Source organism: Podarcis vaucheri, assembly GCF_965113315.1.
Source record: "Podarcis vaucheri genome assembly, chromosome: 17".
In the NCBI taxonomy this organism is placed as follows: domain Eukaryota; kingdom Metazoa; phylum Chordata; class Lepidosauria; order Squamata; family Lacertidae; genus Podarcis; species Podarcis vaucheri.
In genome coordinates, this window is record NC_138755.1 from 11,672,631 (window position 1) to 11,685,883 (window position 13,253).

The 13,253-nt window shown below is 42.9% G+C and overlaps 1 protein-coding gene across 4 annotated transcripts in view; it reads left to right on the plus strand.

Annotated features, from left to right (window-relative positions):
• Positions 1-13,253, plus strand: part of CARM1 (coactivator associated arginine methyltransferase 1) — a 40,402-nt gene that overhangs the window by 8,237 nt on the left and 18,912 nt on the right. For all 4 annotated transcript variants that reach the window (XM_082204926.1, XM_082204927.1, XM_082204925.1 and 1 more), the window contains exons 2-6: positions 7,247-7,372; positions 7,808-7,914; positions 8,622-8,726; positions 9,332-9,442; positions 12,154-12,331. In XM_082204926.1, the coding sequence (XP_082061052.1) occupies positions 7,247-7,372; positions 7,808-7,914; positions 8,622-8,726; positions 9,332-9,442; positions 12,154-12,331 (627 nt within the window). The remainder of the gene's footprint in view (positions 1-7,246; positions 7,373-7,807; positions 7,915-8,621; positions 8,727-9,331; positions 9,443-12,153; positions 12,332-13,253) is intronic.

The following is a 13,253-nucleotide window of genomic DNA, read 5'->3' on the forward strand; positions in this document are numbered from 1 at the left end:
GCCATTAAAAAAACCTTGTCAGTTGATTTTTTTTTACGTCTTTAGGTATTGCAATTAATTATTTTAGTAGAATTGTATTACTACAAAACCCAAGTTAAGTTGTGACTGAAATCCAGTGGAAAAATAGGTATGCTTAATTCCATTTCTTTCAGTTGGCTTAAGTATTCCTTTCTTTTTGTTGGATTTATGCATATTAAATTAAATTCTAAGCTAGTAACAGTGTTCAAATATATGTCATTGATCAAAGGATTGCATAGTTCTTGGCATTTATTTAGAACCCTGGGGGAGCTCAGACAAGGTCTGTGTAGCCATAATCCAGGATGGCTAAGGAGCAAGGAGTTACCTCTCTGGCTTCTTCAAATTCAGACGGCACCATGATGCAAAGAAAGGCAGCCTGCCAATCTGCAGAAGGGCTTTCTTGGTTTCATACAGTAATTGACCACAGCTGTCCAGTACCCCAGCACTGATCCTATTACTCATTAACATTAGCAAAGTATCCTTTGTAGAAAATCCCCATAATTCTGTTCTGTGAAATGAAACTACTGAATACTAATGCTTTTAACTTTTAAACAAAGCGTTTTAAATGCAGTGTGTTATATCCAGTTCTCTGTGAGTGACGTCATGCTTGTGCAGTATGATACCCCCCCCATCTGCTCCAGCCTGTCCCCCAACCCTCTGGAACACATTTTGGCGGTGCGCTGTGGGGCAGGGGGTGCTGCCAGGGAGATGGGTCAAGGGAGACGTCCTGTTGTGCAAGCAGAAGTCTGTTGTGTGAGCAGAGCGAGCAGCTCTGGAATCAACCCAGTACATTGGCGTGTAAGTCATGGGTGTTTTGTACCAGAGTAATGATTTCATGATTGAAGTCTCTACATGTGTAAATTACATATTTTGCTTACACTCAAAATATTAACTGAAGTTTCTGCATAGCCTTTTTTCATTTGTACAGAGTAGTGGCAAGGGGAAAGGGATGAATGTGTGACTGACATTTGTGGTGGGTTGGGTGTGCTAGTGACAGACAACCTTGATTGGGCTCTGCCCTCTCTACATCTAGGATAAATACACTGTCTGCAAGTGTTTTAAGAAAAAGTCATAGGTTATGTAAAAAGCACTGGCTAGGGTAGCGTTGTGTGCACTAACATACCCTTTCTCCTTATTTAGTATTCTTCGTACCTTTACAGAAAGATCCACAAAGAGCCTTGTGGCACCTAAAAGGGCTATTGTATTTTGTTGTTGTTGTTGTTGTTTAGTTGTTTCCGACTCTTGGTGACCCCATGGACCAGAGCAAGCCAGGTACTCCTGTCTTCCACTGCCTCCCGCAGTTTGGGCAGACTCATATTAGTAGCTTTGAGAACATTGTCCATCCATCTCGTCCTCTGTCGTCCCCTTCTCCTTGTGCCCTCTATCTTTCCCAACATCAGAGTCTTTTCCAGGGAGTCTTCCCTTCTCATGAGGTGGCCAAAGTATTGGAGCCTCAGCTTCAGGATCTGTCCTTCCAGTGAGCACTCAGGGCTGATTTCCTTAAGAATGGATGTTTGATCTTCTTGCAGTCCATGGGACTCTCAAGAGTCTCCTCCAGCACCGTAATTAAAAAGCATCAATTTTTCAGTGATCAGCCTTCTTTATGGTCCAGCTCTCACTTCCATACATCACTACTGGGAAAACCATAGCTTTTACTATACGGACCTTGGTTGGCAAGGTGATGTCTCTGCTTTTTAAGATGCTGTCTAGGTTTGTCATCGCTTTTCTCCCAAGAAGCAGGCGTCTTTTAATTTTGTGACTGCTGTCACCATCTGTTTTTTTTGAGGACTAAAATTCCTTGGTGCTTCTCAAACTGTGGGTCATACAAAAAGGAGGTTCCCCCTCACTTTCACAGGACAAGTAGCCACCTTAAGAGACATGCTTACTCTTTTGCTTGCTCCATATATGCCCTACTTAAATCATATACAGAACATGATTACAGATTGTGTTTGAACTAAGTACAACCATGTTGGTTCTCCGGTGACATCCACACATTCCTGGTTGCTGGGATTGGTGTAGTGGTGTGTGAGGCACCTAGCCACTAATCTTTATTTAGGGAAAGGATTATTGGGATGTAACAGAGCGGGTGAGGATCAGCCTTTGGTTTCATGGACTGTTCTGCTTGCAACTCTCTGGGTTGCTTAGGAAAATGGTCCCTGAGGCATACCACAATATAATGTGTCTGAGGCATACCACTACCATTGTAAGACAAGTTGAAAGTATTTTATTTCGTTTCACAGCAGTAAAGCCTAAACGTTGGGAAAAGTAAAATCTAAATTGGCCGTATTTGGATTGCTTATGCTTATTCCAGATGCTTCTCCTGTTTTGTGAACAACAATCACACAATAACATAAACAGTCTTTGATTTTTCCTCTTCTGTATTTAAGCCTGGCACTTGCTGGGAATACACAGAGAAAGTACCTAAGGAAGAATGTCTTCCAATGCAGCAACTTTTTCTGGCTTTGCAGTACTAGCATTGGAGCTTAGCATAGATAAAATATTGGGAGGTGGGTGAGACACAAGCTGCACCCTTGGAATAAGCCTGCTATTGGAAGAAGAAAGCTGGACTCTGGAGTGGAAGCAAGGCAAGCATCTCATCTCATGAATCCAGCTCTGGTGTGACAAGCTCTGGCGGCCTTTTTGAATTCACCAAGCATTCAGCCCTTTTGTGCTCAGTGTATGGAAGCCCAGGGCACATCTGCTGTGCCCCTTTTATCACTCACAAAGAACTTGGAGGCCCAGCTTGACAGCTTAATTAATGTGCATGAGAGACATTTACATTGAATAGCTTTCAAAAGCAGAATCTTGAAAAGGCAGGGCTCTCTTTTCTAGGATCTGAATTGTGTTCTTTGCAAGGCACACAACTGCTCTGGGATTTTTATCCCCTCCCTGTCTTGGGCTAACCCTTGCCTTTCCAGTCAATTTCAGTCTGAGGCATTGTTCATATCCTATCCTGGCTGCTTATGTCTTCAGGGAGACCAAGCCTCATTGTGTTAATTTTACTACATTGTGCAGTAAAATGACTCCAACTGAGCTCATGGCCTTGTCTCTGACCTGTCATTGAATTGGCAGCTCTTGGTGTTGCAGGAGATTGCTTGGTGGAACTCTTGATTTTTTTCCTCTTCACCTCCATCCTGTCCTCTCGATTTTTTGTCCCAGCACAACATGCCATAATCTGTCCAGGGGAATGAGCAGAGCTTTAGAATAAAAAAAAAACAACAACAAAAGGAAATAAACCCTCAAAATTGTCAGGTCCCTCTCCGAACTCTTAGTATAAAAATTGCACAATGTCTTCACACTTTCAGACTATTTTGCCCTGGTTGTTGCATTCATTTATTATACAGGAGCCAAGAGGGCAGTTTGATGCTCGGAATAAACTAAAATGAATTACGAGAGTGCCCACTGGAGTTACCAGAAGGAAGCTGTGTTTGTATGCTGTGACATTCTGTGCTTGTATTCTGAATGCTTACCTAGTGAATGCTTGCCTGTGGGGCAATCTGAGGTTGTGAGGGTGAATGTGTGTGGTGCCCACAGCCTGGTGCTCCTTTCCAACTGAGGAAATGAATGTTCATTTCCAGGAAGCACTCTTTTTTGTACTGTAGGAATAACTGAGATTGATGTGGTCCCAGGATTATATTATTTAGAAGCCCCAGCAATTGGAATTTTGTTCTTTAAGGAAAGTGTAGCTATGTTTGATCTTGCTACTTGAGTAACCACTTATACTCAACCTCATATTAAAAGGAGAGAGCCTTCTTTTCTGAGCCACTCAGGGTAGGATTCTGGGCCTTCTGTGGTGTAGTACAGTGGTACCTCGGGTTAAGTACTTAATTCGTTCTGGAGGTCCGTACTTAACCTGAAACTGTTCTTAACCTGAAGCACCACTTTAGCTAATGGGGCCTCCCGCTGCTGCCGCACCGCCAAAGCACAATTTCTGTTCTCATCCTGAAGCAAAGTTCTTAACCTGAAGTACTATTTCTGGGTTAGCGGAGTCTGTAACCTGAAGCGTATGAAACCTGAGGTACCACTGTATAGGTTTCATTATGATTACAGGGATTATTATTGTGGTCATTTGGTGTCCCCCTCGTCCGGGGCCAGATTTAGGTTTGATGAGGCCCTAAACTAATGGGGCCCTTTATATGTCCAGCTGTCCTTTGTCAACAACAAATTGTCGCTGTTTTTGTGTTACATATGTCACACCGCCGGAACCCGATTTCTGTTCTTATCCTGAAGCAAAGTTCTTAACCTGAAGCACTATTTCTAGGTTAACGGAGTGTGTAACCTGAAGCGTATGTAACCCGAGGTACCACTGTATGTTGAGCTTTTGAATCCAAGATGAGCCTTGAAATATTAGAATGGGATTTGGTACATTGCTGAAGGCCCAGATTAAAAGAACGAACCCATCTTGATCCCTGCACCCATTTCCCTGTCAAAAGATGCGAGGCAGAAAGCCGCATGCTGTCTTTGATGACTCAGGCACGCCACTTTTTATTCTGGAGTGTTCTGAACACTATTGAGCATTTTGAATGTGAACCCCAGTTTAACCCAGCACCTGTCTTCAAAAGGAAGGGAATGAAAGATGCATTGCATCATGATATGTTTCAATGTATATTTAGACCCTGTCAAGAGAACTTTCCAGGTCATGGAAAAACGTTTTTCTTTCCAGTAACTACCAGCCCTTGTTTCTGGAAAATTCTAATACTTTTCAAGTTTTACGTGTGAATATAGAACAAAATAGAAATTTCACAGTTGTGCACCTAAATTGGCAATGATTCAGTAGCGCAAAAAGACATGTAGGCCTTGACTACTGGCTTTCAACTGCATTCCGGGCTTGTGTTTTATGACATTGCTCAGCTATTGCATTTATTCTCACTGATTCCTGAAATATATTTATGAAATCTTAATCAGATTTCTTTGAATACTGCATATAAGACAGCTTGCTCTGCCACAAGAGTGCTTTCATAAAAATAACAGGATATTTAGCTAAAACCAACATCAACATTTGCTGAAAGAATTGAGTTTTCTCCTGCTGCCTCGCTGTGAATTCAGTTGTGGTTCTGCAACATCCTTGGTGGGCATGGATGTAGCCTTCCGATAGTTACCTGGGACAGAGGTTCTCCATATGTTTTAAGGGTTTGGAGAGAGCCCTACTGGAGAAGGCACTTTGACATCAAAATAATTTCTTAGACACTCAGACGTTATGATCCACAGCAGATGCAAACACTGCTGAATAGATGCTGCAAGACAGAGGTGAACCCTCTTCCTTCCTTTCCCCCTTTCCTTTTGACAAGCCATCCTGACTCAAAACATGCTCAGGGCTGCTTTTCCTCAGGCCATAATTAAGTGGACTAGCGTCTGAGCAGAGTATTGCCAAAACTGTTAAACTTAAACTGTTGACTGAATAAATTATTCTGCTTGTTAACCTGTGATTAACTTGTTCAGCCCACAGTGCACCCTGAATTGATTTTTAAGATGCTTAGGAAGAGTTTGGATTGACTTGGAATCTACAGTGGGTTATTCATTTTATCTTGTTTATATAAGATTAATTAGTATGAGGGGCTAGGCACTGTTCTCCAAAATTTCTCATAGTTGATGCACATCTTTTTCCTGAATTAATATTGAGAACACATTTTACAGTCTCAAAAGTTTACCTTTAAGAGTGCAAGAGTAAGAACTACCTACTTTTAGAGGAGCCCACTGCGATGTTGCTGTACAGTGGTGCCCCGCAAGACGGAAAACCCGCTAGACGAAAGGGTTTTCCGTTTTTGAGCTGCTTCGCAAGACGAATTTCCCTATGGGCTTGCTTCGCAAGATGAAAACGTCTTGCGAGTGTTCCGCTTTTTTCCGCTTTCCCCCCTTTTGCTAAGCCGCTAAGCCGCTAATAGCCTTTAAGCCGCTAAGCCTTTAATAGCCGCTAAACCGCTAATAGTGCTAATCCGCTAAGCCGCTAATAGGGTTGCTTCGCAAGACAAAAAAACCGCTAGGCGAAGAGACTCGCGGAACGGATTATTTTCGTCTTGCGAGGCACCACTGTATAGGGTATATAACCTTTGAATCCATTGTGCTAAACATATGTAAAAAAGCAATTCGTGAAAATAGGTAGTTGGGACAGCATATACTTTTGCAAACATCCTTATACATTATCATTTGAAAACTAAATATGACAAATGGCTGAAACAGCTTTCACAAATACTAACTACCTGCCTAACTGGCACCTTAAGGAGGGCTGGATATGAGAGAAGATTGCTGACAAACCACAACTTGAGAATTAAGCAATACATCTGCTAGGGAGATAATATAATTTACCATGTGGGAAAAAATTCTCATGAATGGACATATGCAAGCATAAGAGATAAAAAAAAATAGGTTGGAGGAATTCCCTCACTGTAGCATATGTGCAAAACAAAGAAAACTGAATAATGCTATTGCAAACCTTGCACATGCTAGGCACTGAGTGCATGAAATGTAAATGAAGCAAAAGCCTGTCACTGGTTAGGGTTCAGCTTTCCTATAATCCAAACCAAAAAAAAAAATCTTGACTGCATATGAACTTTCTTCAAAGTGACCCACCAAAGGGGACTGTGGGGCAGTAACTACTAGAAATATGGTTGATGTGAACGAACAGGTGGCTACTCACCTTACTGAATATCAGTAGGGAATGGCTACAGGTAGTGAGGCATTTCTTTGCTGTAATGAAGATTAGGAAGTTCTTGAAATTCAGGTTCTTGCTTCTGCAGAAGTCCCTGTTCTGCTGAAGTCACAGATCTGCTCCAGAGGACTAGAGGAAACCCCACAACAGATTTAGGGTGTGTGTGGTGGAGGTAGGGAGGGGGGGAGAGTTCAGTTACACAAGAGTAAATCCTTGTGCTGCCCGAATGAGATACAGTGGTACCTCAGGTTAAGTACCTAATTCGTTCCGGAGGTCTGTACTTAACCTGAAACTGTTCTTAACCGGAAGCATCACTTTAGCTAATTGGGCCTCCTCCTCCTGCTGCACCGCCGGAGCCCGATTTCTGTTCTCATCCTGAAGCAAAGTTCTTAACCTGAAGCACTATTTCTGGGTTAGCGGAGTCTTTAACCTGAAGCGTATTTAACCTGAGGCGTATGTAACCTGAGGTACCACTGTATTTGGATATTTGCCCTTGTGTCCCATCTTTTAGGAGACAAATGTTTTCAGCATTTGATGGAGTCACTGGTTCTATTTTCTCCTTTCCTTCCTTTCTCTCCACAGAAGATGATGTTTGCGTGTTCAAGTGTTCTGTGTCGAAGGAGACGGAATGCAGTCGAGTGGGCAAGCAGTCTTTCATTATCACACTGGGGTGTAATAGCGTCCTTATACAGTTCGCAACGCCAAGTGGTACGTACCGCCAGATTTGTGTTTGATTTATGTACGTCTGCTGCTCAAGGGGCTGTGAAACTCCAGATTGTTTCCTTAAAAACAGCTTCAGGAGAAAATAACCTTGCTGGGTTCAAGACGGCGCCAGATACATTTTATATGGGCAGCCGTCTGATCTGCAATGCTAGTGCCTTGACTGTAGGGTGCTACGTGGTCTCTGACTTGCTCGTTGCTGAGGATGTGAAGGTTTATACAGTCAGAGGGCAAGATACTACAGTATATTAATAGCCCACATAGGTTCAACACAGCATATGAGACGATTGCCCCTCTCCTTTCGCTGCCATCCTAGTCTCCATCCCCCAGAAAGTGTGTTGCCTGTTAGTTCTCCAAGTTCTGTGCTGGGTCTGAACAGTGACATTTGAATACTAAACAGGCCGCGTTTGACTTTTCTTTTAGACTTCTGCTCATTTTATAATATCTTGAAAAACTGTCGGGGCCACAACATTGAGCAGTCTGTGTTCAGTGAGCGTACAGAAGAGTCTTCTGCTGTGCAGTACTTTCAGGTAGGTGGGTGAATTCAAGAGCTGATGCTTTTTCTCTGGTTTGTCACCGTAAGTTCCTTGTGTTCATTTCCAAATGTATGTCTCTTACAAGTTGGAGATTTTTAAAGCTCCTTATTGGTAAACAAGGGACTTCTGCTAATTGAGTGTGTCTGCTTGTTTGTTACTCGCTCATTAACTTTTTCAGCTGTTGAGGTAGGGATTTGGGGAGGAGGCTTGGAATTCTGGGAAGCAAAGCAAAAGTTGTATGTTAAGGATATAGGAAAGATAGGAGGATGAGCAGAACTTTGTCTACTGGAATCCTCCATAGATTCTTGGTGTGCTGTAAAGCATTCAAAGAACTGGCCAAATTGTGGGCACAGCTTTCTTCAAAATCATGAGGTCATGGGCCTTAATTGCAACTGTGCAGATTGCTGGATGCATGTCCTGGTAGTTGTCAGAAACTGGGACAGTGTAGTGTCAAGAGTAGAGCAAACTAAAATTACCAGGGCTTGCATACTGGCAATATCTGTGCATTTAATATTTCCAAGTGGCTTCCACAGCACTGCTGCATGGAGAGAGAGTGAGTGCAAGAAGTGAGTTCTTCTGGTAGCAATTACTTGTAAGCATTGCTGTCATTTTGGATACTGAATGCTTCTATCGAGTGAGGTGCTTCTTTCTTCAAGTTAAATGTTTACCAGCTTTAGCAGAGGCTTTTTGTTTCCCTTTAGTTTTATGGATACTTATCTCAGCAGCAAAATATGATGCAGGATTATGTCAGAACAGGCACGTACCAGCGAGCAATCCTGCAGAACCACAGTGACTTTAAAGACAAGGTAAGGGGGTGGAGTCTATTGGCACTTTCTGAGTGCATCCTATATTTATGATGCACCTCCTAATAATCCAGAGTTCGTGAAAGGCAAGACCAAATGTCTGCAAGTTTCACACGCAGGCTGCATTTCTTCTGTGTTCAAAATAAATGTTATCTATTTTGCATATTTGAAAAGCAGTTTATAACATTAAATTTAAAAATAGATGTGGCCTGACACCCATGGCAAGGGTCCTGAATTGAATCCTAAGAAATTCTGTCTGTACACCACAGCTGGGCAGTGGAATTCCAGGGTCAGTGAAGAAATGTTGACTAGGTCAGGACAGGTCATAGAATGAAATCTTATGCTTAAATGCTTCTAGCTGACTGGCTTGTTCTCTAATATGAGGACACTGCGACATAAAATCTCTGGGCACTGGAACTGCCTCCTTCAAAGATGGAAATATTCCACACTTTAGAATTTTGCAGTTGGTTTGGTTAGAATTTGTGTTACATACTAACTTCCTGTTATACAAATATTAAATGAATTTACAAAGTCATTCGGGAGGAGGGAGAATTTGCTTGTGCTTAGTGACTTGACTATACGTCTTGTCTGTTCATTTTCCCCGCCAGATTGTATTAGATGTTGGCTGTGGTTCTGGCATCCTGTCGTTTTTCGCAGCACAGGCCGGAGCAAGAAAAATCTATGCAGTGGAAGCCAGTACAATGGCTCAACATGCAGAGGTCAGTGATGTTTCAAGGGTTATGGAAAAGCCTCTGGGGATCCACCCATACTTAGGTCACAAACGCTGACATTTTGCAGCTGACAGGACAGTTTCCCTTCTCTTCCTTGTGCTGCTCTATCCTTATAAAGAGAAAGTGGTGTTGATTTAGGCATTGAGAAGAAACTAGGCTTCGATGCAAGGGTGGAATTAATAATCTTTCCCCCCATACAATCAGTTTGCTTGTGTGCATTTTTTTTTAAAAAAAAACAATATTTATTAAGTTTTCCAAATTAACAATCCAATAATGGCCACATTAAAAACATTCTGAATTATAAAATAATCAAACAGTCCAAATATTAAGCCAAATCATAAATCTTTGTTTGACTTCCCATGCTCTTGGCTCCTCCGGCTTGTGTGCATTTTATATGATGATCTGGCTCAGATTATCTCGAAGGTCAAGATGGGGAGAAGTCCAGAGGAAGGTTTTGGAGCACACATATGAAATTCACTTTGGACCAGCCTAACCTACTTCACAGTCTGGTTGTGAATATACTGTAGGGAACGTCCCATGTTTATAGTACTGAGTTTTGTGGACGCATTTCCAAATTTTCCACGTTTCCAAATTTTCTCCACAGCCATTTTGTGAAGGTGGGATTATTTCTGATTTAGCATTGGAAGCGATGTCTCATCAGAACGGGGCTAAACCCAAATTAGGCGATTCTGCACATGTCTAAAATGCCGGTGGGCCTCTAATTCATTACTACCCCTGAGCCATTTTAATCCTTGCTGCAAGTTTGCAAATAATAATAATAATAATAATAATTATACCCTGCCCATCTGGCTGGGTTTCCCCAGCCACTCTGGGTGGCTTCCAACAGAAGGTTAAAATACAATAGTCTATTAAACATTAAAAGCTTCCCTAAACAGGGCTGCCTTCAGATGTCTTCTAAAAGTCTGGTAGATGTTTTTCTCTTTGACATCTGGTGGGAGGGTGTTCCACACGGTGGGTGGCATTCTGTTCCAAGGAAGATACTCGGGATCCCTTTAAGCTCTTCAAACTATTTTAGCATTTAGGAATGCTCCTTGTATTTTGCACACATGGCAGGAACCTGCATCCCTTCTGATGCACTAGACTGAAGGGATAGCTCAGTCGGTAGAGCACGAGGCTCTTAATCCCAGGGGATTGAAGCCCCACATTGGGTAAATGATTGCTGCATCACAAGGGGTTGGACTAAATGACCCTCGGGGTCCCTTCCAACTCGACAGTTACATGGTTCTACTTTTTGCTTTTATTTAAAGGAGAAAATGGCAAATTGTTCACATGCACATCCTTCAACTGAGGGCTGATTCAGACTTCCTTTTGCTCCAGGCACAGGTGGTGCTTTAAAGCTCCATATCTGAGCATTGGTGTTTGTTTGTTTGTTTTGTCCTGGCACTTTCCCTAGGAAAGCCCACATTTTGCCTGAAATGAAAAATCCCATTGCCATTTGCTCTGATTCAGCAGTAAAACGGGTTTTCCCAGGGAAAGCACTGGGACAAAAGAGCACGCGCTTGGATACAGAGCTTTAAATCCTGGACAAAAGAAAGTGTGGATGAGCCCACAGATACTACATATATTTTTTGTATCGGGATATCTCTACCCAAGTATAAAACATATCTGTAAGACGCCAGGTGTCTGAAACTGGGGACTCTTATCATGGGGTCCCAGGTGCCCTGTACATGCTGTCAGTGTTTGAAACTCCCATTGTTCTAGGTGCATTTTGTGACAGGGAATTTCATTAGCGTGAGCAGTTTCTGAGCTCTGGTTGCAGTACCTTGCCTAAGATTTCAGAGTAAAACTGCAGAGTGGAAGGAAAGGAGGACCTTTTCCTGCCTCCCCACTTCCAGCTACTCCCTGTAGACTGGAGAAGAGACCCTCTTAAGAATATTAGGGGGATGGGCACTAGACCATATGAAAAGTGAACATAATATTTTAGCTGCAGTTCATTCATTTTCAGCTTTGTATTCTTGTTATTAAAAAGTGTGCCTAGACATTCTGTTGCTGCACCCATAACCTAGGTTTAAGGTGCCATTTAGTTCCTAGCTTTTATATCTCAGTTTCTAACACTGCACACTGTGGCAGCTGTCTGGAACTGCAGCACCACCTCCGCTGCTGGTCCAAAAGATTGTACTGCAGCTGCTACCAGTCCCGCAGAGAGCAGATGACAAAAAGAGTCAACAAAGCATCTGATTCTGGCCTGACATCTCAGTGTGAGGAATTCATTGCTTAAGTTCAAGATGAACTGCTCAGCCACCTGCTGAACTTGTTTCCATGTCCCCAGTCCTGACGATGACATAAGCAGCAGCCCTGAGTATCTATCTACCTGTCTGGGATAATGTTGATTTTGGTATACAGTGGACCCTCGGGTTGCAAACGTGATCCGTGGGGGAGGCACGTTCGCAACCCGCAGCTTTCACAACCTGCGACCCGCGCGTCTGCGCACGTGCGGGCTGCGATTTGGCGCTTCTGTGCATGCGCCGAAACCTGGAAGTAACTGTTTTGGTACTTTCGGGTTCGGTGCAGTGCACAACCTGAAATCGTGCAACCCGAGTTATGACTGTACTGTTAGAGAACGCCTTAAAAGTATCCACCCCTTTCTCACAACAGATATCTAAGGACCAAACAGGTGGGGAATTTCTGTGAGTGATTGGTCTCTTTCTGATTTCCTCCCATGATTTCCTCCTCAACAGGTTTTAGTAAAGAGTAATAACCTCACTGACCGGATCGTGGTCATTCCTGGGAAGGTAGAGGAGGTCTCCCTTCCAGAACAGGTGGACATCATTATCTCTGAGCCAATGGGGTACATGCTTTTCAATGAACGTATGCTGGAGAGCTATCTGCATGCCAAGAAGTATTTAAAGCCCAGTGGTAAGTGACTTCCTCTTGCGCCAGTGGTGCAGTGATGGGGTTTGGATGGGCAGAAGAGCTTTTGTCAAGGCTTCTTCTGGCACACTAAGCCAAAATGGCACTGGGTTACTCAATAAGCAAGTGGTGCTTCCAAGTACCTGCAGAATAATATTTTAATATGAAGGGAGTGCATTTTAATACGGCAATAATCTTGCAGGCTGCAGGAGGTGACCCTACTCTGTATTGCTCAATGTGACTCTCCTCTGTCTGCCTTAGATGCTGGTGAAGGAAGAGTTGGGGACGACCTGGTTTCCTGTTCATGGTTTAAACAGGGGTTCACTCACCTTTTGATGTTAGTATAAAGTAGAGGTGGGCCAAAGAGTGAACTATTAGGAAGCCATGTGAAGCTTCTGTATGCCAGTGTTTATAGCAGGGGCTCGGATCAAAAAGCCTTTGGTTTAAGAGAAAGCTGTTCCAAATTCACTCATGCAGCAGAAAGCATGAAAACTGGCACCTGCCTCAATTTCTGCGCTTTGTAAGCACTAAACATGTTCTGCCATCTTGCATGTGGTGCTCACTTACAGCATAGGCTTCATGCACTCAAGTCTTTTCTGTTAGTCTTTCAGCCCTGATTCACTTGTTTTGCAGGCTGGGGCAGCAGTGAATCTGGCGTCAGTGGTGTTAAGTCAGTATTTAATAAGATACCTACCGTAGTTGTTTAAGGGCAGGACAGAATTCAGCAAAAGTAAAAGTTGCATGCAAAGCCTCAAATCCCTTCATTCTCACAACCAGTCCCTTGCAAAGCTTATTTTATGAAAACTTGATCCTTTGTTGTAATTTCTAAGCTTTTTAAAGTTCTGACATCATAGTGTGCATCCAGTTCCATGCATTGCAGGGTGGAGGGATGTTGAAGCCCTACCCTTCCTGTAATGTAGTGGATTGG